This window comes from Temnothorax curvispinosus, unplaced genomic scaffold (genome assembly GCF_003070985.1).
Source record: "Temnothorax curvispinosus isolate PA1 unplaced genomic scaffold, ASM307098v1 QBEX01003454.1, whole genome shotgun sequence".
Classification (NCBI taxonomy): domain Eukaryota; kingdom Metazoa; phylum Arthropoda; class Insecta; order Hymenoptera; family Formicidae; genus Temnothorax; species Temnothorax curvispinosus.
Window position 1 is genome coordinate 1 of NW_020213234.1, and position 26,970 is coordinate 26,970.

Consider the following 26,970-nt stretch of genomic DNA (forward strand, 5'->3'; position numbering starts at 1 on the left):
TGAGCCTACGGCAGAATGATAAAGTGATTGAATTATATACTTTCTTCAGCGAAGGATTAAAGAGGCCGGAAGTTGAGGAAAGAAAATATGAAACGGTAAATATAAGCAGCGACCCTAGTAGCACGAAACATTAGTAACATGTTGACTGAATATTGAATGTATTGGGAATGTCTTGGTCAATATTTCCCAATGCAAAGTTAATACTGGTCATTAATAAAATGTAGGTATAATGCCAATATTAGCTCAAAAGACCGTCTACTTTACAATATTGGATCAATATGAGAAATTAGTCTATACTCAACATAAAAATTGGATATATATTGTTAGCCAATATTGCTGCAATAAAGTTGTGCTACTAGAGAGTATGAATATGCGTTGCTCAATCAAATTGGAAGTGTTGCTTACTGTCAAACCGGAGTGTCAAAATTCCCTCTTTTTTTTAATTGTAAATGTTTGTCTTAATATTTCAAAATTTTCGTTGAACAAATAGCCGTGGAATTCGATCGCTTCTAATTTTCTTTGAAACACTCGTTCAGCTCGGTCTAAACAACGTTACTATTTTAATTTTCGTTTACCGTTACACGGACTTTTTCCTACATATTTTCAACCAAATGTGCCTCCCTGCAGAAAAATAATAAGATAACTGTTTTTTAGTTGCTCTTCTCAAACGTTTCTCAAAGACTTAGGGTCATGGCACACAAAAAAACTTAAGCAGTAGAACGTTAGCAGTAAGTGAATCAACAGTTTAGATTTGCTACCGCTTACGTTATACCTTAAATTTTTTTGTGTGCCATGACCTTTATAATAAGTCAAAGTAGCTCCATCCTTCACAATTATGCAATTATTCTCTTTAAATTCTTAATTCAGTGTCGCAATATTCATAAACCGCGCTTTCCGCGATTTTGCTGCAACAGCAGAATTGTTTTTCTCCGTGCGCTCATAGTTTTTAGAAAAACTTGAAAAATTCTTTGGCATTAAAATTTTTGTAACAATTAGACATCTTTTTTTGTAAAAAAGTAATGCAAAATATTAAAAAAAAACCTATATGTATTTTCGTAATATAACGAGATATTATCGCCATATATATATTTGTCTTGCTTTCAAGTTCTTCCGACTTTTACTACGGGCCATTATTTTTCTTCTTTTTTGAGAGTGAATATTCGTTATCTGACGATTACCCACGAGAAACGAAACAAATTCGCGCACGCGCGACTGCCAAATTTCCCATGTTGGCCGACGTCGACGTCGACGTCGACGTCGAGACGCTACTTTAATCAATATATCGAATGACGTCACGCAAGAGGTTTATCACCTGCCCGCTTCGTTGTTCTACGTGGTGCGGCCACGCAATTGAGATTCCCCTTTTCTATACCTCCTTTCCGCGGTGGGGTTGCGTTTTAATTCTTTCTCTCGGTTCCTCGCTCCATTAACTGAACGTCGCGCGATCCGGAAAAACGCTGCAGATCTCCCATCGAACGTGAGCTTCCTCTCGCTCACGTATTCTTTCTCGCGGAGAAATTCGCGGCGATTGCGCGTTAAACGCGTCGCCTCTCTCCCCCTCTCCCTCCCCCCCTCTCTCTCTTCTTTCTCTCTTTCTCCTTTTTTTCTTCCTATCTTTCACGCGATACTCGCGCGCCTGTAGCCAGGCGCGATACTCGCCGCTCGGATGGATTCAGTGGTCGTACAATCCACGTTACGAGCTCCTCCACTTCCTGTCGGACGGATCCGCCGCGGCGTTGTAGCGCCGTGTAACGGCGTGCTCAACCCCCGCGGTTGCTACCGTCACCGGGGAGGTGAGGAAGGAGCCTCCTTTCGTTCTTCTCTTCATCTTTTCCCCTCTCTTTTTTCCCTACGTCGATTTCCTCATCGTCCGCGCCGTGTGTCTGTGAACCGACCGCCATCGCCTCCTCTTCTGCCGCCTCGCCTCCGCCGTCGTCACCGCCGCCACCACCGCCACCACCGCCGTCACGAAGATCGTAGTAGCGTCGCGTACCTCGAGTAGCCGAGTACAGTCGAGCGTCCAGTATTCCCGAACCCGCGAATGCGGAGTACGAATACCTGGACGTACCTCGCCGGCCGCCTATCGTCACGATGCTACTACTCGCGGTGATCGGGCTCCTCGTCCTCGCCGGCACGACCACCGCCGAGGTCTTTACCAACACGTTCCTGGTGAGGATGCGGCAGCCAGCGGAGCGGCACATAGCCGATCGCGTGGCGCTGAGGAACGGCTTCATCAATCTCGGACCGGTAAGTCCGACGGGATCGGCGCGCTTCAGGCACGCCGATTTTTTAAATATAAATCTCGGGAGAATACTCCAGGTAACGAAAGAACGTTACCTGGAATATCATTTCTCGAGAACACACAATTTCCTCAGCTCTACTCTATATATATACACACTTCACATTTTTCCTCTCCCCTTCTCTCTTCCTTCCAGGTTTTCGTCCTTTCTTCATCGCAGCTGGTTACCTAACTCGTTCCGAACGTAAAAACTGTAACGCGGTAGATCAGGCAAAATTTGAGGAAACGGACTTCACGCTCTCCTCGCTTTGATCCATGTTTCGTCAAACCGCGCGAACGAAACGATCCAGGTGGACGGCGAATCGGGCAAATCACGCGGCGAACGCGGATCTTGTTGACGCGGTCGACGTAACGATCGGATCGCGCGGGCGACCGCGGACGTCTCTTCGAAGTCGCCCCTCACTTTCTCGCGTATGGCGTCTACTCGCGTCGCGTTCGACTCGCGAGAAATGGCACGCGAGCGTTTTTGATTCAAGTGTGAATTTGTTTTGTTTCTCGAGGATAATCGCCGAATAACAAACCACCGTTCATCTTTTAAAAAGAAAAAAAAATAATAATGCCTCTCGTTTCAGCTCGTGCGCCATGTCTGTCGTGAACTTCGCCGTCCGTCGTTGTTAAAACGGGTATCCATTATGTACGGTTGAACTACTGGGTTCGCCAATAAATGTCACGAAAACGAGATGTCCGTGGATAGCGATGCGCGCCCAATACATGCTTCGCAATTATTTACAGCCGATATGAATATCGACGAATATTGCGAATTCCGAGGGAACAATAAACTGTTTCGCGTGTTTCCCAACTCGTTTAATACTCGTTTAATACTCGATTAATTAGTAATAAGGGAAACGATATATAGGGTGGGGGGGGGGGAAACAGGGATTAGGGCAGAATAAATATTTCTTTTATATCCTTGTGCTACGGCGAACGCTGAAACCGCTGATTCCATTGCAGCACGTTCAATTACTCCGCAGATTGCATTATATTAATGGTCGTATTTTCCAGCATGCCGCCCGATAGAACGTTCATTGGCATCTCGTGCCAATTGATATCATCAAGGTAGCTCCCCGCCACTCCTCCCTCATCCTTTTGTATTCTCCAAATACCTCGGTTTAATACCGGAAACAGACATTAAACAGACAATTTTGATTATGAATTTAATTCTCGCTCTAACATCGATTATTGTACAAATGAGCAACATAATCACTCTCTCTCTCTCTCTCTCTCTTTCTCAATATATAAATAAAAAACTAAAATAACATGCGCGTGAGCAAATGTGTCTCTCTCTCAGATTTTCCAGTAGTTAATTCTTTAACTGCGAGTGACACATATGCGCGAAAGTCGCGGATATTTGCAGCAGGAGCAGGTAAATTTTTAAGTGGGGTAATCGATCGAGACGTTTCGCATTCACGGCATCGCTAGCCTCCGTCCAAATATGGAGACCTGGATGGTGCATGCCGCGGTGCGCGGCATTCCTGAATAGTTTGCTTGTTTAATTAAAAAGAAAAAGGAGAACAAATGTTGTCGCGCCCTGTCGCTCTCTAGGAATTAAATATTTCGTATGTCGACTCTGCTCCTGTCGCGCTGCACCGCCGTGACGCCACGCTACGCGTCAGATTCAGCGTCACGTACGTCCGCCCGCAGTTTGATGTACTCTACTGATTGCCGGACCAATGTGCCGCACTGTGAACCACTAGTAAGCTCGGTCGTTCGCACCCTCGCCTCGGTCGTCCTACCCCAGCGTTGGTGCGCAAAAGCTACACAAGGTTGTTTAATTACAAAAACATATAATATTAAAAACATTAATAATTATAGAAATATTATAATATAATAATATAATATTATAGAAACATTATAGTATGATAATATAATATTAATATAATAATATGATATTATAGAAACATCATAGTATAATAATGTAATATTAAAAACGATAAATATGTATAAAAGGTCAGATTTCACCGATTTTATCGCTACAGGGGAGTCTTTCTGAGTAATTCTACGCAAGAAAAAAGTGGGGGACGGCATTGGTTTAAAAGATATAGCAAATTAAAGTTTCACAATTTTAATACTTTTTTTTAGGTATTATAAAGTAACATTAGTTCTAAGAGAAGTAATTTGCTGATATAATTGCACGCGTGTAGACAGGGGAGAAACAGTAGCCCCTCCTCTGCAAGTAGGGGTGAGTAGGGGTGGACTTGGGTTTGCGTGGAAAGTTAAAAACCCGTTTTTTCTTCTTTCATCGCTTCGTATGGAAATGCTTAATATTTGTAACAGAAATAATTTGTTAAATCAGAGAAGAGTTAGTATATTGAAAATTAGATATACAATATATTTTATATTTTAAGAAGTATAAATACAAAGTATTTTCGGCTTTAACAATGGCAAAAGCATAAATTGTTGTTTTTCAGTATTGTACGGTTCCACGTGAGTTTGCAACTTTTCACGCGAACCGAGATCCACCGCTACCCACCTCCGTCTACATGTGTATACTCTCTATACACACAAATATTAGCAAATTACTTTTTTTAGCATTGAAATTATAAAACTTGCTATATCTTCTAAATCAATGTCGTCCCCCACTATTTTCTTATGTAAAATTACTCAGAAAGACCTCCCCTATAACATATTTAGGTGGCGATAAAATGAGGTCCGACCTTTTATGCATATTTACCTTAAAAACATAATATTATATTTTTACAATTAAATAATATACTTAATATACTTGATATACTTCGTGTACTCCATATACTTTATATACTTTATATACTTTATATAATTTACATTTTGGTAGCTTTACATCTTAAAGCAAATATACGTCTTGATCGATAAAATGTTCAACTTAATATTTATTACATTTTTTTATAATGGAATATATATCGAATATTTTATCGCACGGTCGAAACGCGCTTATATCACGGTTCTGCAATTAGATATCTTCGTATATAGCAGTCTTCGGAGCATATCCCAGCGCGGGGTAGCGCAGACACTCGAGTTTGCCTATAAAAAAGATATTGCGATGGGGAGATAGGTGAAAACGAGGTGCTCAAACATTTTTCTTCAAACATTTTGTTTCCGCAATGGGAAAGGTAAACCGCGGTTTGACACGAACAAAACCATCCTCACGTTTTCTTCGACTATCGATATAGTTTACGTTTATGAGCGGCAAAAAGAAGAAGATCCAAGTTGCGCGGGTGAGTTCGTGAATAATCGGCAAGAAAGAAGAGTGCAAGCGTTATAGTCGAGACATTTATTTAATCTTATATTATTTATAGAGAGTTCTTCGTCTTTTTATAAGAGCTGCCTTTATAACTTATCGAGTGGAAGTTTTTTAAATGAAGACTGCCGTCGTGTTTTCCCACGGCAAGAATTTTTCTTTTTAATCTGAGAAAAGTTTCTTATACTGCACATATTGCACAAAAATTCTACAGCAATACGTAAATAAAAAGGGTAAAGATAATTGTGGTTTAGTTATAATTTTCTTTGCAATATCGATTACGTTAAGGGATTAATAATAAACGCAGTTTTTTGATCACGCTAATATAATAGCTCGCATAAATCAAACCTAGTTAACGCAAGCATCCATTGGCGAAGTTTAATTGAACTACGGTAGCCTAGTCTGCATCGAAACGAGGTATAAAGTTTTACTACGAGATCAATACCCGAGAAAATGGGACTGGTTTAAAAAATCACAACACGTGATTCTCGACGCACGTACACAAAGTATAATTATTAACGATACGAGCGAGAAGATGATGGTCTTAGATTTGAATAAAATTTTATTATCTTGCGATATAAATTGCTGTCTCAACGATTTTCACAAGTGAAAAGTACGAAATGTGTTCCGTTTAAAAGAATAACAGAAAATAAATAAAATCGCTGAATAAATATATGTAAAATAATAAAATAAAAATTTATCTCTATTCCTTTTAACGGAACATTGTATTTTTACTTACATTTTCTTATTCTCGTTGTTAAAATGAGTTAAGATAAAATGATTCTTTATTGTTACAAGCGTAGAGAACAGAAAAAAACAAGATTGCTTTCTCGATTTGTTGGCGTAATTTTCTCTCGCGTAAGCGGATTTTACTTCCAACCTGTTTCTTTTTTTTAATGTAAATCACTCGGTTTGCGGTGGTATCACCGATAATCGGCCACGCGATATTAGATAAATGTTTCTGATGCAACTTTACCAATGTAGGAGGAAATTGATATCCTGTAAGCTCTATTTACCGGCGTAGTGACGTAGTTTCTTCCGATTAAAACTGTTTCCTGGCTGTCTCGTATGATTAACCGCCGTGGGACATGGAGGCTAAATTATCGTTCGGATCGATCGCTTCCATCGCGATGCGATTAATTCTACTATGTTTGGCAGTGACTGATTTTGTGTTGCACAAGCTTAGGCAGCGATTGATACGATCGATTAAGAGGATCTTCCCGCAAGTTTAACAAGTTGTCGAACAGCTATCATTGTTGTTCATCGAATTGTACCGCGGCATTAATTTCGCGTGCCGATAGTCGCAAGAGCATAGCGACGAACACACGCAACATTTTGAATATTTATGAAAAGGAAAAAGAAACGGTACGAAATCCGAGAACGGCTTTCTATTTTAGAGTGAAGGAAAACAATTCTAACTTTCGTTCTCGGCTTTTTTTTCCGCTAATGCAATATTATTGATGATAAGCTGCTGCAACGAGGATTTATTTATTACGTAAACAATTTACGTGCCGAGACAATCCTCGCTATTTACACAGCGGCCTAATATGAAAACTAATTATTTTATCTCAATCGCACACTCTCTTTATTTAGCAATGTAGGCGTATCGGGAAGTCGGATTAAAGATATTTAGAGAAAAAGCGACCAGTTTTAATCTACGTATTACTCTCGAATTTCCGCTGCGAGAGATCTCGTTTGCTTTTTCTCTCTTTTCTTCCAGACATAAAATTTCCTCATTCTCCGTCTCTGCACGTAGTATCATGTCGTCATTCGCGTACATTCGATTTTCAATCCGCCGGTGAACGGAATTCATAATATTCTCGTCAAGAGAAGAAAGAGAAAGAAAGAGGGGACTATATTGTAAAGAGAGAATTACATGATATATAAATAGAATTATGCAGAATATATACATTATGTTAAACTGTTACGTTCCTTTATATAAAAGATATTTGCAACCATAGGTAAGCTACATAATAATCGTGAAATGAATGAACAGAATTGAATTAGCATATATATTTATACTTTATATACAGAGTGGCACACATAAAACCGTCTCCAAATAATTTTTTGTAATTGTATTTTGCAACTGTATTTTGCGTTTGGGGTCGATTTTATGTGCGCCATCCTGTACAAGTCCGAATAAAATATTTTTTCCTTCCTATAACTTATAAAAATTTCACATCGAAGAAGCATATATAATAAAGCGTAAAAAAAAAGAGAGATTTCTCCCATCTTCGATAAAGCGCGCGAAATATTCCGTTCTAATAAAAACATTGATTTGACTGGTTTTAAAAATCAACTTATTCCAATTTTTTTTTATTCCGAAAAGAATTGAACTATTATAAAGTTTCGCGTATAGGGTAACTCCGGTAATATATACGCCGCACCTAAGGAAAACTTAATTTATTGAGTACTATTTAATATGTTTAAAGGCAAATGAATTATATCAATAAAAACTTTATACTGTCTACTACAAATTATACAACTGAAAAATTAAAAAAAAAATAGATGCATTAAAGATTATTGTTATATAATCCAAAAAAAAAAGGAAAAAGAACACATAGGAGATTTCGATTTTTGCAGAGTGTTTTGTACTCTGGCATAAATCCCGCTCGCTAAAAATGCCATATATCCTAAACAGGTGGGATATACAAGATATCAAGCTAAACAAAGAATACAAGAGCTATGCACTTGTATTTTGCTGTATTCCATCCTTTACTATCTCTTATTATGTATCATGAAATAGCCATTAAACCTTTTACACTCTTTACAGTAATCATTTTACGTAGGTCGTAATATATGATCGCGCTACTCACTACATTGAAAAATCGATTCAACTTACGACGGTTTCGTTAATATTAACAGTAAAGAACTGAAATTACAACATAATATTACACTGAGAAAAAAACTGTTGCTTCAATTAAAGTGCTATCACGGGGTACCAAAAACATAAGTAGTTTATTCAATTGTATTATTATTAGACCCAATATCTGGATTATTAAACCAATAATTAAATTTGGCACCCCGTGATAGCATTTTAATTGAAGCAACAGCTTTTTTTCTCAGTGTAATGTGGGATAAAGGCACATATAACAGAATAATTACGAGCAAATTCCTTCATTCCTTCTATTTTTTCTGACGGCGTAAATACAGGAGTTACCCTATATCCTTTGTTGGGATATAAGGAGTAAAAATAAAAATCTTTTGAAGGTATTGGACAGCCGGACGGAGTATCATTTCGTACATAGAGCTTTGCCGCATGTACGAAGCAAACGGTCTGTGCCGCACACGCGAAAATTAAAGGTCGACCCTCTGGTAAGTTGATATCTTGCGACAGACTGCGACACCTACGCAACAATTATCATTATAAAGATAAAAAAATGGAAGTTATCAAAATGCTAATATAGCTTATCGAGAATCAGATTTTTATGACTTCATTTTTTTTTACTCTGAAGAGTAAGATTGGATGAGTTTTATACGCTTGTCAGGACACGAGAATGTGCATCTAGAAATTCTTTCAATAATATTTAAACTATAAAGTCATTAACTCTTTGTGCTCCAAATTATTTATCACAAACAGCAGTGATTAAATATTTCATTCTTAATTTAATCTAATTGAATTTAACGTGCAATGATCGATTTGTATTAGATTGCATCTACGCGACAATTATTACCATAAAGAAAAAAATAAGCAAAAATTCATTTGAATTGGAAAAATTCATCGAGATTTAAAAAATATATCATGTTGGTCGTAATCAAATACCGTTTCGAATGTTTGGTAAACAATGCGGAGGATTGCTGCGAAGCGATTGCGTCGAATCCATATCTCGATATAGAATGGCAAAAGTTTAACCTTTCGTTGCACATATTTTTCTGTTGAACATATATAATTTAATGAATTTTAGAGGTTTTTGGGGTTGCTATTATAATTGCAAATCTGAAATCAAAATTTAATAAATCAATATGATCCGGATATGACAGTTTTTAAATTGAAAAAATTAACTAAGGCTTATTTACGTACAAAATTTTAAACGTAAGAGTTTTTTAGACTTCTTCTATTTTAAATCTGCAGTAAAAATTTGAAAATACAAACTGGCGGATCCAATATCAAAGAAATTTTTGCTACTTTTTAACGAAAAAGTCTAATATAAATAAATAAAAAATATATATAGATATACGCAAATATAAATTAAACCTAAATAATTTTTCAAAATTCTTACAAGAGGATCTTGCAAAGTGTCAAATTCTGCTTGTATTAAAATTTTATTTTAAAAGTGATAGATAAATTTAGAAATTTTATCAGTCGGAGAGCCGATAAAAAAGTGGAAAAATAATTACACTGAGAAAAAAATTTTCTGCATTTTAATAAATATTAGTTTGCATACAACTGTGACATTATTTATTAAAATGAAGGAAAATTTCCTTTTTATTAGTGTTTGTGTATTTACTGAGAAAAAAAATATACTAATATACTAATAAAAAGTATACTAATAAAAAATATACTAATAAAAAGAAAAATTTCCCTTATTTTAGTAAATAGAGTCACAGTTGTATGCAAACTAATATTTACTAAAATGCAGAAAATTTTTTTCTCAGTGTACATATTTATGTTGTTTATTACAAGACTTAAGAACATAACGATACCAAATAAGTTACACAAATCAATTATAAAATACATATAAAAACAAAAAAACTGCGAAGAAATAGGTGTCTTCAAATGAGAGACATCAGCATCGGTGCCTCTCCCTCTTGTACTTAAAAAGAGCAATGTAAAGGGGTTTAAAGTGCAATAAAAATTTAGGTGGCCACGGCAATACAGCAGGCTGGTTTCAAGAGAGTGAAAAGGGGCTACAAGCCCCTAAGCGTGGACAACCTTGTGCCGTTATATGAAATTAAGAATCCCGCAAATCCGGCGAGCAAGGATCCGACGGATCCCTTCTTCAAGTATCAGTGGTATCTGAAGAACGTCGGGCAGAACGGCGGTAAACCGAAGCTGGATCTGAACGTCGAGGCTGCCTGGGCTCAGGGCGTAACGGGGAAGAACGTGACGACAGCTATAATGGACGACGGTACGTGACGAGGAAACGTCTTGTTTCGTTCCTTCTTATTCTTTTTTTTTCTTTTCTTTTCTCGGACGAATCAAAATCAGCGAGCTGGGGGACTATTTCAAAGTCAAAACGGCGTTAAATTACACGCACCCTCGAGTGCAGGAAACTGGCGAGGAAGCTTTGAATCGATATCGCGCCGAGAGGGTAGCGCGAGAGTTACGCAACGCTCGCACTCCCGTTTCACCGGAGAGATCCGGAGAGACGTATTTTCCGAGCGTCTCCGTCGTAACTGTATTCGACGAACGGTATAATAAGATTGTCCAACCGAGTCCTTTTAATGCCGACCGCTTTTCATTAACGAAGAAAGCGAAATTGCCACTTTGCCTTTGTCCTCCTACGGCCTTATTGCTTTCTTTTTCGCGGAGCTTGGAACTTATTTACGTTACACGTCACACGTGGCACGGCGCATAACATCACGCGTCACGCCGTAACGCCGACACAAAATCCATATGTATTAATAATTCTATTGTTCTATTACAGGTGTTGACTACATGCATCCGGATCTTAAATATAATTACGTAAGTATATTCTTTATGGCATTAGTATTTCAGTGCGAAGGGTTTCTCATTTTCTACCAAGAATTCATTTTAAATCAAGTCTGAAGTCCAACACTTTATTCAAAGAGAACAATTGCATTGAAGCCAATATAGTGTTTTAATAAAAGTCTTCTTTGCAACTGCATGCTATTTTATTTTCAGTTTTATTTTACGAACACGACGAACTCTTCTTGCGCCAATTTAACGGAAGTTAATTGCATCAATTCGATAATTAATCATTTTAAAACAATGACGATGAAAATTTCGTGAAAGCTGCAACGCGTAATGAAGACAAAGCTAATGCATAATATTTCCGCCACGATAAATCTGCGAAAATAATTTAATATAATTAATAATGCAGTACGTTAAATATGTTAACAAATAGAATTACGCGAATATTGTCGTCATACTTTCGCATGGATGCCTGCATTCTTGGCGTATCTCCCATGGTAGTATGTCAGAAATTCCAAATCCCCGAGCACAAGCCTTTGAATGCGGGTAGAGCGGAGACAAAAGAAAACTAATCTCTTACAGTATTCGTGCGATAGAAAAAAATCTGAAATATAAAAATAAAGGCTTACGAGATTAAAAATCAATTACAGACAAGGAGCATCGAGCCGTAACAAGGTGTTAATGTTCATGTATTCTATATTAATTAAAAATTACAGACGTTTTGGACCAATATAGGTTCATCCTCAGTGTCGTACAATTAACGCAGTTTGTTAAATTCGGATTTCAATAACATTAAAATACGTTAAAAATTATTAAAAACTAAGAGAGAGATTAGCGCAAAAGTTCGTTGAATTCGGAGTACGCCATCCTGTAAAATTGTGATTTAATGTAACTAAGTCAATTCGGTGTGTTAAAAGACAATAATTTAAAATTAATACGTATATTGAAGTTCGTTTCGTTCTGTCGTGAGATAATTTGTAGGGTCGGCATTATCGATGATGTGTTCTATTACAATGATATGACAAAATACTCGGCGGCGAGAGAACGAAACCGTATATATAGACAAAAGGAAAGGAAAGGAAGGAGAAAAAGAGGGAAGGTAGTGAATGGCACGAGATAACAGAAGGGGAACCAGAATTTTTATTTATGTCCAATCTATGTTCTTTGACTCTGGTTTTCAATTGCCTTTTACTTTGGCCTACATAAGTTACCTCACAATCTCTGCAGGGTTTTATATACAATGTTACTGTGGGCTAGCTTATCGAGATTGTCCTTGCCCATTTTAATAAATCTTTTTAGAGGATGTGCAACAGAAAAAGCAATCTCTGCATCTTTGACAAACCTTTTGAATTTTTCTGACGTGACGTATCTCTTTGACGTAGGGAACGGTGAAGTACTTTATGTTGCTTGATTCAAATGAAAAATCAACCCTTCTCCTTTTCAGAAAGAATTGTGTTAGTCTATTTTTTATAGTAGAGAAAATGACGGTAAAGGATAACCATTTTCTAAGAGCATCTGAATAATTAAATTAAAGTTCTTTATGTGATATTGCGGATGTGAAATCGACAAAATCTTGTCAACTAGTCCAAAAATAACGCCCTGTTTATGGGAGATTGGATGATGTGAGTGGTAGTTTAGGTATTTCCCCGAGAAGATGGGCTTATGGTACCAATCAAAAATGAATTTTCCGTCTCTCACCATCACCGTGACATCGAGGAAATCAAGTCTATTGTTTTCACTAATTTCCATTGTAAACTGTAATCTCTTGTGCAGTGAATTAAACATTTCTAAAATACGTTCAAAGAATTCAGATGGAGCTGCCATATAATATCGTCCACGTATCTGCGGAAAAGCCTAACGTAAAAAGGTAACAAATTAATCGCCTTTTCCTCTATGTCCTGCAGTGTAATGTCAGCAATAAATAGTGAAAGAGGAGAACCCATAGGAGAGCCAAAAATCTGTTTATATATACAGTTGTTAAAAACAAAAAAAGTAGAGTTTAACATTAAACGAATGCTTAATAGAAATTTGTCTTTCGGTATGTGGGTTATTCCTTCACAATACAGTCCCATCTTTTTTCGATGCTAATTTTATAGGAACATTGGTAAATAGAGAAACCACAAAATCTGAAATTATTTCTCGATACAAAAGTCAACGGTTAATACAAAGCGTTATTGTTAAGCTATCTTTTTATAGCTGTTTTCGTAATTAAAATCAGCGCGTCACGCGTGATTCGATAGTTCGTGGTATCGATTTCGATTGTCTTAAGCCCTAAGCGGTAATATGCACACGGTAATATGCACACTGTAAATATGCCACTACACCGATGAATTAATAATAATCATAGGTCCGGACTAAATTCGACGTTTCCTTTCAGAATGCCAAAGCTTCTTACGACTTCAGCAGTAACGACCCTTATCCTTACCCGAGGTACACCGACGACTGGTTTAACAGGTAAGGGTACAGGTATCTTTATATTTAAAGAAGGCATTACGTACTCTCGAGGGAGAATAGAACGAGGGAAAGTTAATCAAGCTGGAATCAAAGAAGTAGATAAACGGAGTCGAGCGGGTGAGGGTGGAGCGAGCGCGGCTCTTAACCGAGGGCGTGGAGACAAAGGCACTTGTGTTTGAAAGTAAAACAAAGGCGCGTCCTACATCCGCGCGCCGTGAATCGCTTGGTGAACTTCCGCGCCGTAATAACCAGAACGAGAGAGAGCCTAAAGCTTTGCGGTCTTTTGTTCACGGGCAGCCACGGCACGAGGTGTGCCGGGGAGGTCGCGGCCGCGCGCGACAACGGGGTGTGCGGCGTCGGGGTGGCGTACGATTCGAAGATCGCCGGGATACGGATGCTGGACCAGCCGTACATGACCGATCTGATTGAGGCGAACAGTATGGGCCATGAGCCCGATCTCATAGACATCTATAGCGCCTCCTGGGGACCCACGGACGACGGGAAGACGGTGGATGGGCCGCGTAACGCGACCATGAGGGCCATCGTTCGTGGCGTTAATGAGGTACGGCCTGCGTAATTACTCCTACGCTAGAGACCATTAAGCGAAATTGATAGAATCACTGATACTTTTAACAGTAAAATAGTGATAGTGAAAGCTTTTTGTTATCAATTCTTGTGTCAAATAAAGTCAGAAAAACTTGTCGAAAAAATGTACCGGCGCTAATAGCGATTGTCGCGAATAATGAAGATTACTCTTCCATTCATTCCAATTTTTTTTCAATTTTAAATTTAATGACACGAGCTTAATAATTTGACGGTCCAATATTATTCACGGAGAAATGTGAAAATAATGAAGTTTAATTTTCAGTTTCTTTTGAATGCACTGAAAAAAAAGGACAAACGCCTACGCTTGATAACAGCAAAGCTATATACAGGCCAATCTCCGAGCAAACAATAAAAAGATCAGAAAAAATATAATTTCCGCCAGTGATTAAAGACTAAAAATATTCCTTTATTATAACAATAAAAAGATGTTGGTTTAATGTAAATAATAATAATTTATTAGATAGTGGGAATATAACAGTCGTTTACGTTTCGACTTTCTTAATCTTCATCAGAGAACATGTTTGGTCAAACCGATAAAATTGCATTACAAGTAATATAAAAAAATTAAGCAGTAATATAAAATTAATCTCATAAATTAGTTTGATCAAACATGTTTTAATAAAGACTTTATAATAAGTAAGGCAAAACATAAACGATTGTTATTCCTACTATTTAATAAATTATTATTATTTACATTGAACCAACATTATTTTATTGTTTGCTCGAAGATTGGCCGTATGACTTGTGTATTTAGAAAATAAAAGATCGCGTTATTTCCGCCCATTCATATCGCTCGTTTGCTCACGTATTCCCTTCAGGGCAGAAACGGATTGGGCAATATCTACGTCTGGGCGTCCGGGGACGGTGGAGAGGAGGACGACTGTAACTGTGACGGATACGCCGCGAGTATGTGGACCATCAGTATCAACAGTGCCATCAACGACGGCCAAAACGCCCATTACGACGAGAGCTGCTCCAGCACCCTGGCTTCCACATTTAGCAACGGTGCCAAGGACCCTAACACGGGGGTGGTAAGTAGATGCTGTAGGGATCGAGAAGAGAATTACCTACAAAAGAATTTTCTTGTCCCTTTGGGGAGGCGATTTTATTTGAAGAGAGAAATGTTGTTATGTGATAAATGTTTTATTTATCGCTGAAGAAAATGCGTATTTTGGGGCAGAAACTTCGCAGCGACATCTCTTTTTTTATGTTGAATTATTTTTAAAAAGATGAGAATATCTCTCTTTTTATTTCGTTGTTATGTTTTCTTTTACAGGCTACCACAGATCTGTATGGAAAATGCACGACAACTCACAGCGGGACGTCCGCCGCAGCACCGGAAGCCGCGGGAGTGTTCGCGCTTGCTCTTGAAGCCAAGTGAGTGTACCTATTCGATTTTTCTCAGCGTATTTTTATTAACGCCGGCGTAGTGTGTATCTAATTTAATATTCAATTATTCCATTGAATATGAAAGACCGTATGTGCGTAAAGACATTCTACTTATTTTAACGTTCTCTTATATTAATATTATTTACATTCGATAACCATTTGCGCAAATTCACTGCGTAAATCTTAGAAAAATTTTATGCGGATACCGTCAATCTATTACGTGATATAGACTAACAAAAATTTTCTTCTGACATCGATAATTTTGCGCTGCAAGTTGTAAGAGCTTTCGTTTCCAGCCCGCAACTGACCTGGAGAGACATTCAGCACTTGACCGTCCTAACTTCAAAAAGAAATTCTCTGTTCGACGCGAAGGACAGATTTCATTGGACCATGAACGGCGTTGGGCTCGAGTTCAATCATCTTTTCGGATACGGCGTCTTGGATGCGGGCGCTATGGTAGCCCTAGCTAAAAAGTGGAAGACGGTACCGCCGAGATATCACTGCGAAGCTGGTTCCACATTCGAAACGCAGTAAGTAACCGTTTTTTGGAAAGATTGACGATCAGGAGCAATCTGAATGAAATGATCAAGTGATTAGAGTGATACAGGCGCCGTTAGCGAGGGTGAGGGAGGCGAGGAAGACTTGTCTCCCCCATTTTTTCGCAAATCTATGATAATTTCCGATAAATTAAAGTAATGTTGACATGTGTAATCTGAAAACCCTAACAAGTTAAACTTTAAACTGTACTTTTATTATATATTATATTTTTTTTTTTAGTTTTCAAAGTCCCTCCAAAAATGTATAGCTAACAGTGCCTGAAGGTGATAAACCGAATGTTATCGCGATGTTAATCATTTACGTTTTAACTAGCTTACTTATAGTCTTCCTCAAAACATGTTTGGTCAAACAAATTTATGAGATTAATTTTATATTACTGCTTAATTTTTTTGTATTGTTTGTAATGTAATTTTATCGGTTTGACCAAACATGTTCTGATGAAGATTAATCCGTCGTTTACGTCAAATCCGACGTAAACGACGGATTCTCTAAGCAATTTATTCCGACTTCTTCCTCGACACTCGACTCGTGTTGTCAATCCGTTTCCTCAACCCGTTTTATCTTCCAGGAAAGTCACGAGCGATCGATCTATTCTCGTGAAAATTAAAACCGACGCGTGCGCTGGCACGGAGTACGCCGTTAATTATTTAGAGCACGTGCAAGCCGTCATTTCCGTAAATGCAACTCGGCGCGGCGATCTCGAGCTCTTCCTCACGTCCCCGATGGGTACCAGGTACGACAAACGCCATATTCTTGATCTGAATTTTTTATCAGGATAAAATGGATAAAATTGACTTAACTCGTTTGTTGCAAACTATAAATTGAATATGCCTGATATACGAGCCTAAGATGTATTATGTACACATATATATATGATAGCTTCAAAGTTTTCTTTCTTTCTCTCTCACTCTCATGTGCGGTTCAACCTTCCACACGCGCTTCGTCCTTCGATCAATTCGCAATTACCAAGCACCATACTTTTTCCCCCTTAATAAGTTTATCTCCCTTCTTAACTCATTTTTAGCCACTGTTACACCAACAACTTTGAAAATTGTTTTAGTTGAGATGAGAATGTCAGTCTTATATGACCTGAAAATAAAGTTTGAACTCTCGATAATATATTTATGTGGTCAAAGTAGCAAATTTGATTTCGCATCTGTGCGTGCAATGGTGGCCAGATGAAAAAAGGTTAAAAATGGACCTTTTTAATAACAGGTATTACAAATGTTTGAAATAATTTAAAAAATCATATGATATTTGTCAGACGACGAAACTAACACAAATCATACTAAATTGAGCAATCAAGTAGACTTACCTGCAAGAAATCTTACCAATAGTGCATTTTTTCACCAGCATTGTCCAGAGAACTGAAAAATCGGAAAATTTTCTCTTTGCACGAAAACATTATTGGAAATTCCAAAATAGCAAGCCCATAACAGAAGGCATCAAATAATTCCATCAATTTTGGGTAGCGACCAGAAATGGGTTAATTTTTTATCTCATGAGTCCGATATAAATAAATTTCCATAATTTTCAGATCTATGATCTTAAGCCGCAGAGTAAACGATGACGATCACAGAGATGGATTCACGAAGTGGCCATTCATGACGACGCACACATGGGGAGAGTATCCCCAGGGAACTTGGTTGCTGGAGGTAAAAGAGAATATTAAAAAAGTGTTGATTTTGGCCTCCAAGTGTAAAGTGAATAAACCTTGAAAAATCATTGTTTGAGTCCTCAAATGACAGGAAATAATAATCATTTGTCCGAGAAGTAGTGGAAACATTGCTAGAATAACTTAAATATAGTAAAAAAATAAGCTGGATAAAGTTTGGAATTTTATCCAGCCAAAGGAGAAATAGGCCAAGGCATTTTTAAAAGATCGCTCTAAGAAAGTTCCAAATTTCATCCATTTTGTTTTTTTTTAACTATATTTAAGTCGTATTTTACGACTATACCACTATACATTTTATGTAGATTTCGTACAATTATTTTGAAAGGAATGTGATGTACACATGCACTTCTCCTAATGTCACACATAGAAGTGCCTAGTTGCTACGTGTGGGAGAAAACCAAGAAGTTAACGTCTTTTGAAAAACGAAGTATTGGAATTTCAATTGTAGTCAGGAGGACTTGAACCCGAGTCCTCGCGGTTACGAGTCTGACACTTGCCACTAGACCACACTGCCCGCCCAGATTAAGTCACCACTTCTCGGACAAATGATTATTATCTCCTGTCATTTGAGGACCCAAACAATAATTAATTTTTCAAGGTCCATTCACTTTACACTCGGTGGCCAAAATCGATACTTTTTTAACATCCTTCTTTCGTTTGCCCGTGTTCCTTATTTGAATTTCATTACGTGTTCTTCTCCTCTCGCCTAGCACACTCGCGGGAGTATAACTCGATCTGAACATCAGGCTCTTTTAGGTAAGCTTCAACACTCAGACGCCTCAACACGGATGGCTGAAAGAATGGACGCTGATGCTTCACGGTACCAGAGAACCACCATACACGGGACTATCGACGGCGGATCCTCACTCCAAACTAGCGATTGTCAAGAAGGCCCACGAGGAGCGATTCAGCGCGATCTAACGATATCGATGACCACGGTCCACGCGATTATCGCCGATTTCAGCGAAGAAAATAGGAATAATCCGATCGGAAGATGTTTGCGCGAGCGTTCCCTCTCTGCTTTCCTGATTTCGCGTCGCGCGGCAGGAGTAATGTACCTCGATTTATTTCAGATTTTGGTTTTGCGCGCCGATCGCATCGCCCGTGCCAATCTATCGCCATTTGTTATTCTCGCGTTTTGGTTTATATTCGCATTCGAATCATCGCAGAAAAGTCAATCCCGGCACTTTTCATTATAGCCGTGCGTTTGCCGTATCTCTATTATAATTATAGTGTCACCTATAATCACATATCATGCCGTTTATAACAAAGCTTGTATCGTTAAGAATTTGTATCTTTTATACAATTTTCAGCACTTTAACTTGTTTTCTAAAGGCCCTATTATCGAAAAAGAAAAGTTAAATCAACAAACTTTATTAAAGAACAGTTTGTTTGCATCTCTGAGAAATTCTGATAAAAGAAATAGATTTCTCATAAAATTATATGTTTATTACTTATATTGTATCATATTTTTACGCGTCTTTTACGATCTTTGAAGTTCTTCATTTTAATGTAGACAGGTGCGAAAAGCACCCAGCAGAAAGAATTGATAAAAAATTTTAATTTATTGTGTCCGGACAGTCATGGATTAAAAAATATGATCCAGAATATTATAATCTCTATTAAAAATCTATCCGATATTTATGACTTGTTATTTTTAATTAGTATTTATTGTTATTATTGTTATTAGCGCTAAGCTTCCGACCGACGCAATTACCAAGGAGTATTATTTTGCTAAAATTGTGTCCGCGCGTTGACAGCTTTCCGAAAAGTTTTCAAGTCGACGATCGAAACTTGACGATAGGGGAACAAGATGACAAGAAAGGAAATTTACTATGTATTACTCAAATAGCGGAATAAAAATTACTCTTCTGACGGAGCGGTGAACTCGAAGCATTTAGCGTTTTAATGAACGTTATCGAATCGATAGCGTCTGCAGCGAAAGAGTATTCCGGGAACAAGTAATATTCGTGCAATCATCGTCGTCCTCGCAGCCCGATAATTCGGGTCCACCTTGTATAGCGATAAAATTTTAATTTTTTTTTTCTATTTTTAACCCTTAAATGCCACACCTCTCAAGAATCTCGTAAGTTCACTGAGGGGTCTAAAAGACCCCAGCATGAAAAATGTCTCCTTACTCATTGATTTTTTTATCTTTAGTTATGACAATTTTTTTCAATGTTGTTCAAAGTCTAGAGAAGAGTATAAAATGCTAATATTGTTCAAATTTCAATTTCGACATAGTATAAAAAATTAAGTAAACTGCTAAGTACTGCTAAGTGTACACACGGGTAGGTCAATCACTCAACTATCATCAATGAGAGCATGAGCTCCATTTTTGGCAAGAACATTTGAAAACATTTCATTCTAAAGGGTCTGGGGTCCGTTGGACCCTACTGGTCATTTAAGGGTTAATAGAAAATTCGACGACGCAGGCGGGTCGAGTTAATCAGAAAAGGAGCGACTATTTGCGAAATTATTTTTTAACGATGCCGCAAACTATACATGAGTCAACATCCGTTTCTTTTTCTTCCTTTTGTAGAATTATTACTCAATTTTGATAAATGTTTAGAATGTTTAGAATAGAGATCTGTAGAATAGGGGTCTGATGTATCCTTCTCTTCGCCCGCTTATATATAATTGATGCATGTCACGGAGTTTTATTTATTTGATAACGTTCTGGAGCAGCGTGCACAACGTGCCAGAGTGATTAAGAGTCTATATATTTTCATTTGTACAGTTTAACGGGAACGACAGGGGGACACGCGAGGACGTCCGTGAGGGACACGAGAACGCGAAATACGGATGCTACAAAATCCGCATGTGTAGATGATGTACCTTAGAATCGTAGCGAACAGAGAGTTTGAGCATTACATTAAATTATATGAATATAAATGCATATATAAATAAGGTATGTGTATATTATGTATGTATATGTGCGTGTAGGACATTCCGTCGCTGCACGTTAGTCACCGAAGGGCCCCTGCAGTGAACATAATGCCTCAAATTGGGACATAAGACGTCTTGAAGACATCCTAATAATGTCTTTAAGACATATGTCTCGATTTGGGACATGCGTGTTGTCTAGGGCGGCTTTCACCAGATAATTTCGTGATGGGTATCTCAATACGGAAATACCGGGCCTGCTATATTTTTTTTTAATAGGGAAGTGCGATTATAAAATTGGCCGAACGCTATATAAAGTTTGAGTTAAACTCTCGTCGCTTCCCGTTTAAGTAGCTTCGCGTATTGAGATCCTCGTCGTCGAATCATTCCAAAAAGTCCGTCAAGAAGCGACGTGATAACGGCCCGGGACACCCTATATAAACGTATACATATATCTTATATATATCTTATATACAGAGTGAGACGTCTAATTTCGCGACTTAGACGATCTCTGTTGTTCAAGGCACTTTTCGATAACCACAGAGATAAATTGAGTCACAAAGTCGAGAGTTGTCCCGCTCTGTATATTTTATATATGTACATCTCATTACATATATCTTGCAGTTGAAATGAATTTAATCAACTTTATTGTGTATGCGTTATAGGTGGACGAATAAAAGCTGTATTTTTTGGCTGGCATCGTTTTTATCTAGTGTACCTTCAATGCTATCAATTTAATACTACCTCCTTCCTTCCATTGTTTGTCTGTTTTCGGTGTGACGCTATGACGTTAAATTCACAAGGATAATTTCGATCAAATTAATGGACAGTTAATTCAACCGGTATAGTTATTTATAGGAAAATTTCAAACCATTCATTGTCCCTGATCTCCAATCTTGCTTTACAAATATCAAACAATAAAAATTAATAAAAAGATTATATTTATGTTACATAACGTAAAATAATATTAATAAATTAATCGATTAAGTTAATTGGAGCTTGCTCGAAGGTCATCATACGACATATACGAGGTAAAGTGCGATATATTTACCTATTAATTAAATTTTTATAATTAAGTTTTGATAATTAAATTTTGCGTAGTGAGAGAAAAGACGCAATTCGCGTTGCAGTATTTTGTGCGTTGTGTTTGCCTTATAAAAATTTAAGCACGCGAAAGAGTTCAGAAACGGAAAGAGATGCACGTAGAAGAAGAAAAAACAGTGTAGGAATTGCGGGGTTGGAAAGGAAGGGGTGGGAATAGGGTAGTTAGAGGGAGCGCGGGTGCCCGCTCCGTCCGAGTTCAGTCCGACCGTCCGCGTGTCACTGTGAACTCGGAGAACGGATATCGCAGTATATCGCGTTCGTAACCCATCACAGGCCGTACCCTTGAGATCGTGATAACGTCGCTGAAACGTCGATCCGCGTCGTCGAAACGTCGTCGATTAAATTTTGCACGGCGCGTCGAGCACGCCATGTGCACATCCCGCTCTTTCGAGTCTAACCGCTCGATCAGAAGTGAAGTTCGAAGAAACGCGGCGAGTTTGTGCGAAATTGCGAATTTCGATCGTCGCGTCCTGTCGTCCCTGAAAATTCACGTAAGTAAAATGTGACTTACGTAAAAGGTATTCGGTCTTTGGCTCCTAGGTTGATTTCAGCAAAAAACATTTTCAAATTTGACAAACAAAACTGAACACAGTTACAGAAACCATTTTTTACTTACTAAAGTCCATCAAATGCTACTCTTTTCCTATCTCAAAGATTTTTAATTTCTTCTTTTTAAAAATCTGATTTGAAATCAATAAATAATAACTTCAAATAGAATTTAACGAAATTTTTTGCAATGATATAACAAAAAAGTTTATTTTACTCCAGATTTTTTTATTGAGTTGAAATTACGAAAATGTTTTATTTTAATATATGTTTGTATAGAAGTTTTGCGGATATACAAAGTTGCAAAATCCCATCTTTAAAACATATCTTTAAGACGTCTTACGTCCCGATTTTGCACACGGTGCTGTCTGGGATGCGCTTTCGGGATATTCTGTACAAAGTTCTATATAAAATATATATAAACTTTTTTTCTTCTTTATTCCGCCATATATGAAGTTTAGAAAAAGAAAAACGTAACGATGCTCTTCAGGCGATAATTCGCGGTCTTTGAAAGCGCGCCAATGAATAAGCGAGGCGAGACGAGGGCGCGATTTCAAATCTGATGGAAATTTTCCCGTGCAATTTCAGCCCCGCGACGAGCCGCTCGAGGAGTTGACGCTCACTCGGTGAGAGCTGGTGCCGTGCATTCTCATCGCTCAATCGACATCATCCTCGTGCCTGCGGGGGTCGACAGGCCGCCCGGGGGGCGCGGAACGACGGTCGGTCTCGACGCGGGCTCGGGATTTAGGGACAGGACGTACGGCGGAACCCGGCAAATGTGGCTCTGTGCACGGTGAGCCAGGGTTACGGGGGCCGTGCGGTCCGCGGGGCCCGTGCTGGTGGTGGTGCTGGTGCTGGTGGCGGCGGTGGTGGTGGGAGTGGGGGTGGTGGCGGTGGGGGTGGAGGTGGTAGATTACGCGGCGACGCGAGCGCGCGGTTGCCCTTGAGCCCCCGCAATTTATGCGCCAGCGGGGCGGGCGCGCGCGGGGGGGCGCACGGCGCGACCGTGGCTACCAGCGGTATCGGGGGCACGGAGGAGGCCGCCGGTTCCGGGCTACCGGACGAGCCGATGGTGCACGTGGAGCGTTCGGCGCACCAGGGTACATGGATATGTTGCGTGCCCTGTTACTGGCTACGGAGGAGCAAAGCCGTGCACAAGGCGCTGCTCACCTTCGCTATGATGCTGGTCACCAGCCTGCTGGTCACCAGCCCGGTGCTCTTCCTTATCACGACCTTGCCAGAAGGGGAGCAGCCGCGCAAATGTGCGCCATTGGTGGGTGTCCTCTCCGTCTTTAACGATCGTCTCTTCTTCCGTATCCGCAATGCATAAAACGGGGCGAAAAAAGGAAAAAGTGCTTTCGCGAATGCGAGGCAGTTTCGGGGATTAAGTCTGGAATTCATCTTCCGATGCTGGAGACGTATGAAAAAAAGGATTCTATGCCGTGACTCGTCGCGTTTCGTTGACGCATATATGAATAAATACAACGTCATTATCGGGCTTCCGTAGCATCCCAGAAATTTGCGCGTTCAACGATATTATATCGACTTTTATTTTCTAACTCTATTTCGTTTTTAAATAAATTTCTGCTATTTAATAGAAGTTGTGCTGTTCGCAAAATATCTATAGTATATTCTTCATTCAAAGCTTTTCGAAATAGCACTTCTTCGCACAGAACTTACGCGCGAAGCTACTATCCATCCTCCCGTACTTATTTGCATACGTGACATTATGACGCGTAAAAATAGAAGGCGAATGCGAATCATACAAGAGCCTGTTAAAAAATTAAAAACATAAATCGCCACTGAGATTACAAGGAGACGTGCCCCGTGAGCTATAACGCACGAGATATACTTGCAAATGTGCGAAGAGCGTGCAAAGTAGTGACGCGAATAAATAATTTTATTTATGCAGCCAGGAAGATTAGTAGTTGCTTGAAGTAATTTTCATCGATCGTAGCGTTTAACTTTGAGGTAAAAGTTGACGTGAGAAAAGTTGACGTTTAGCAACAAACGCGCCGGATTCCCGTAATCAGTGACTTGCCCTTGCGTCGCAAATCCGCCCTGATCTCTATAACGATCGAGTAACGAGGGAATTGTCACGAATTGAAAAGAGAGAAGGGGAGAATCGCTTACGGGGATGCTGGAGCCGCAGGCGAACTCGATCAGCGTCGATAAAGAAGTGCTCACCGATTCTTACACATACATACAGAGCGCCTGCTCTAGGGTTACCCGTTATACTGATTCGTACGTTTTTGGCTGAATTCGGGGAGACGCGTAACATGTGCATATGAAATTTTCAAATGAACTTTTCTCTTATACTAAAGTTCGCAGCTCATTTCTGCAAGCATAGGATTCTTCTTTATTGTATTTCCGTGACTGCTGCAAGATTTTTGTATACGTACACAGTTTAAAACTTTTATGTGCAGCAAATGTTGTTATGAGTCGATCGCAGAATCGAAAATAAAACTGTAATTTTCTAATGTCTTTTCGTTTTTCATACGCAATTGGTGTATGCGGTCTTCGTTATCGTCCATACTTTAATTCTGGACAAAAAAGTTTTAATTCGGTGAAATCAATCAAAAGATTTGTGTGTTTGAAAATATCGCGGTAAAACAGACCTGTCTCCAGCATCCCCTTAAGGGGGTATTTTGGTTTGAAAGTTTGTACATAGAAGGTATTTCTTGTAGGAAAACAAAAAAGCGAATAATGTGAAACTTTACATGTTTTTTTAGCTTTATTTTAAGAATATATTTTTATTCTCTAAGTAAAAAAACGCTCTTCTTTTTTGTTATATCTTCAACAAGAAAAAACGCACATAGACACATAGTAAATGATTCTAGTTGTTTTATATATCTGAAACGCAAAAACCAAAATTTTCTTATTTCAGGAGAAGTACAGCTATCGTCAGAACTGAATCAATATTTTCATTCTGGACAAAATGACGGTTTTTTTTAAATTAAAAATATAGTTTTTCCTTAAAATTTTATTAGTATTTAAAAAATGGAAACACTAATAAACATATAATGTTTATTCTAGTTCAGACGGCAACTACACTTTTTCTGAATAAGAAAATTTTTGGTTTTTGCGTTTCAGATATCCAGAACAGCTAGAATCATTTGTCATTTTACGTTTATACATGGAGAGAATTTCCTGTTAAAATTTACCGTGAAATTATGGTAGTTGTGGAACAATATGTACCACCAAGAATTTTATGCGAGCTATTCTGATTAATATCTACCATAATAAAAAATAATATCTATTACATTAAAATATAAAATATGTTTGATTAATTTTACTAAAATATATCTAGGAAATTTCAATAATTTTTCAAAATTTACCAATCTGCTTGGCAATTTTTATCACGTTGTTTGTAAAATGTCTTTTGTATATTTTAAAAATTCCTTGGTTGCCAAGTTTTTCCAAATTTGTAGCGAATTTAAGGATAAAATATAACAAAAAATTCTCTCCGTGTATGCATTCTTTATTTTACGAGCTCCTAGTGACCAAGATATATAACATAAAAAAGAAGAGTGTTTTTGTTACTTATTTGTTACTAGCAAATAAAAATATATTTATAAAATAAGGCTGAAAGAACATACAGAGTTTAACGTTTTTCACCTTTTTCATGTTTCTCGACACAAAATTCCTAAAAAATACCTTTTTTACGACTTTTGAATACCCTCTTAAGTCGCAAATTGATCGTCATTTTCTTTGCGCGTGTAAAATCACGAAATCAAACAACAAAACGGAAATCGCGTTTACGATAACTCGACGATTACTCGAGGTGATACATGTATATATGCCATGCCAATACACGCCAGCAGAAAGTGAAGCCGTATCAGTAGGTAAGGTTTCGAGGCGAAATAGAAGGCTCATCCTCAGCTGAGGTCAGGGCTTTACCTCTTATCTTGACATTTATGCTTGTACATTTTTCTAAATCACGCGATTTGAACGCGATTATTTGATTGCGAACTTTTTGTTAGAGTCAAATATATTATAGTAATAAACATCTGAAGTATTATCTTTGTCTAACGAGGCACGAAAACTGCCCAAGAGAAGATATCGAGAGAAGTCATAATTTGACAGAATCAAATTTATTTTCGACGTATAATAACTAATTATTTATTATTAATTTATTATTATTTATTATATTGTATCTATATCTGTCATAAAAAGGCTCAAAGAAATTAACCGTTTGAAAAATACAGGAGGTAACAAGACGACAAAAGGTATTTGCTCTTTCTCAAGCACTCGTACGATAAATTGAAATCTGGATATTTTTAGGAGCGAGAAATAGGCATCTTTTCTCGGGGGAAGACTGAATCCGTTAAAGCAAAGCTAACGACTGCGATTTCAGGATGAAGCTTGCGTCAGAGAGCGAGATGGACCCGAGGGTGTTTGCGACACGGACGTTTGCGTGGAAGCCTCGAAGAGAATCCTAACATCTATGAAACGTGGCGTCGATCCTTGCAAGGACTTTTACAAGTTCGCTTGCGGTGGCTTCCGCGATCAGCAGCCCTATCAGCCGAGCGCGAGCTTCAATATACTCCAGGCGCAAATCGACGAGCGTATACACAGTGAGCGTTTCGCACAGTTCTCGGCTGGATTCGGGGAGCGCGCTATTAGCGCTATTTGCTTGTTCT

General features: G+C 38.4%; 2 protein-coding genes across 2 annotated transcripts; both read left to right on the top strand.

The window, feature by feature from the left end:
* Positions 1–2,058: 2,058 nt before the first annotated feature.
* On the top strand, positions 2,059–19,684 carry LOC112452572 (neuroendocrine convertase 2-like). Its single transcript, XM_025012857.1, has 12 exons — positions 2,059–2,247; positions 8,724–8,828; positions 10,315–10,582; positions 11,102–11,139; positions 13,487–13,563; positions 13,861–14,125; positions 14,988–15,200; positions 15,446–15,546; positions 15,855–16,088; positions 16,685–16,849; positions 17,654–17,771; positions 18,548–19,684. Exons 1-12 carry the CDS (start codon positions 2,092–2,094, stop codon positions 18,710–18,712), a joined length of 1,905 nt encoding a protein of 634 aa, XP_024868625.1. The 5' UTR covers positions 2,059–2,091; the 3' UTR covers positions 18,713–19,684.
* Positions 19,685–22,149: 2,465 nt separating this feature from the next.
* Positions 22,150–26,927, top strand: LOC112452570 (the record flags this gene model as incomplete). Its single annotated transcript, XM_025012856.1, has 3 exons — positions 22,150–22,272; positions 23,076–23,600; positions 26,685–26,927. Coding segments are annotated over exons 1-3 (891 nt in total), but the record flags the coding sequence as incomplete, so codon positions are not given.
* Between the last annotated feature and the right edge of the window lie 43 nt (positions 26,928–26,970).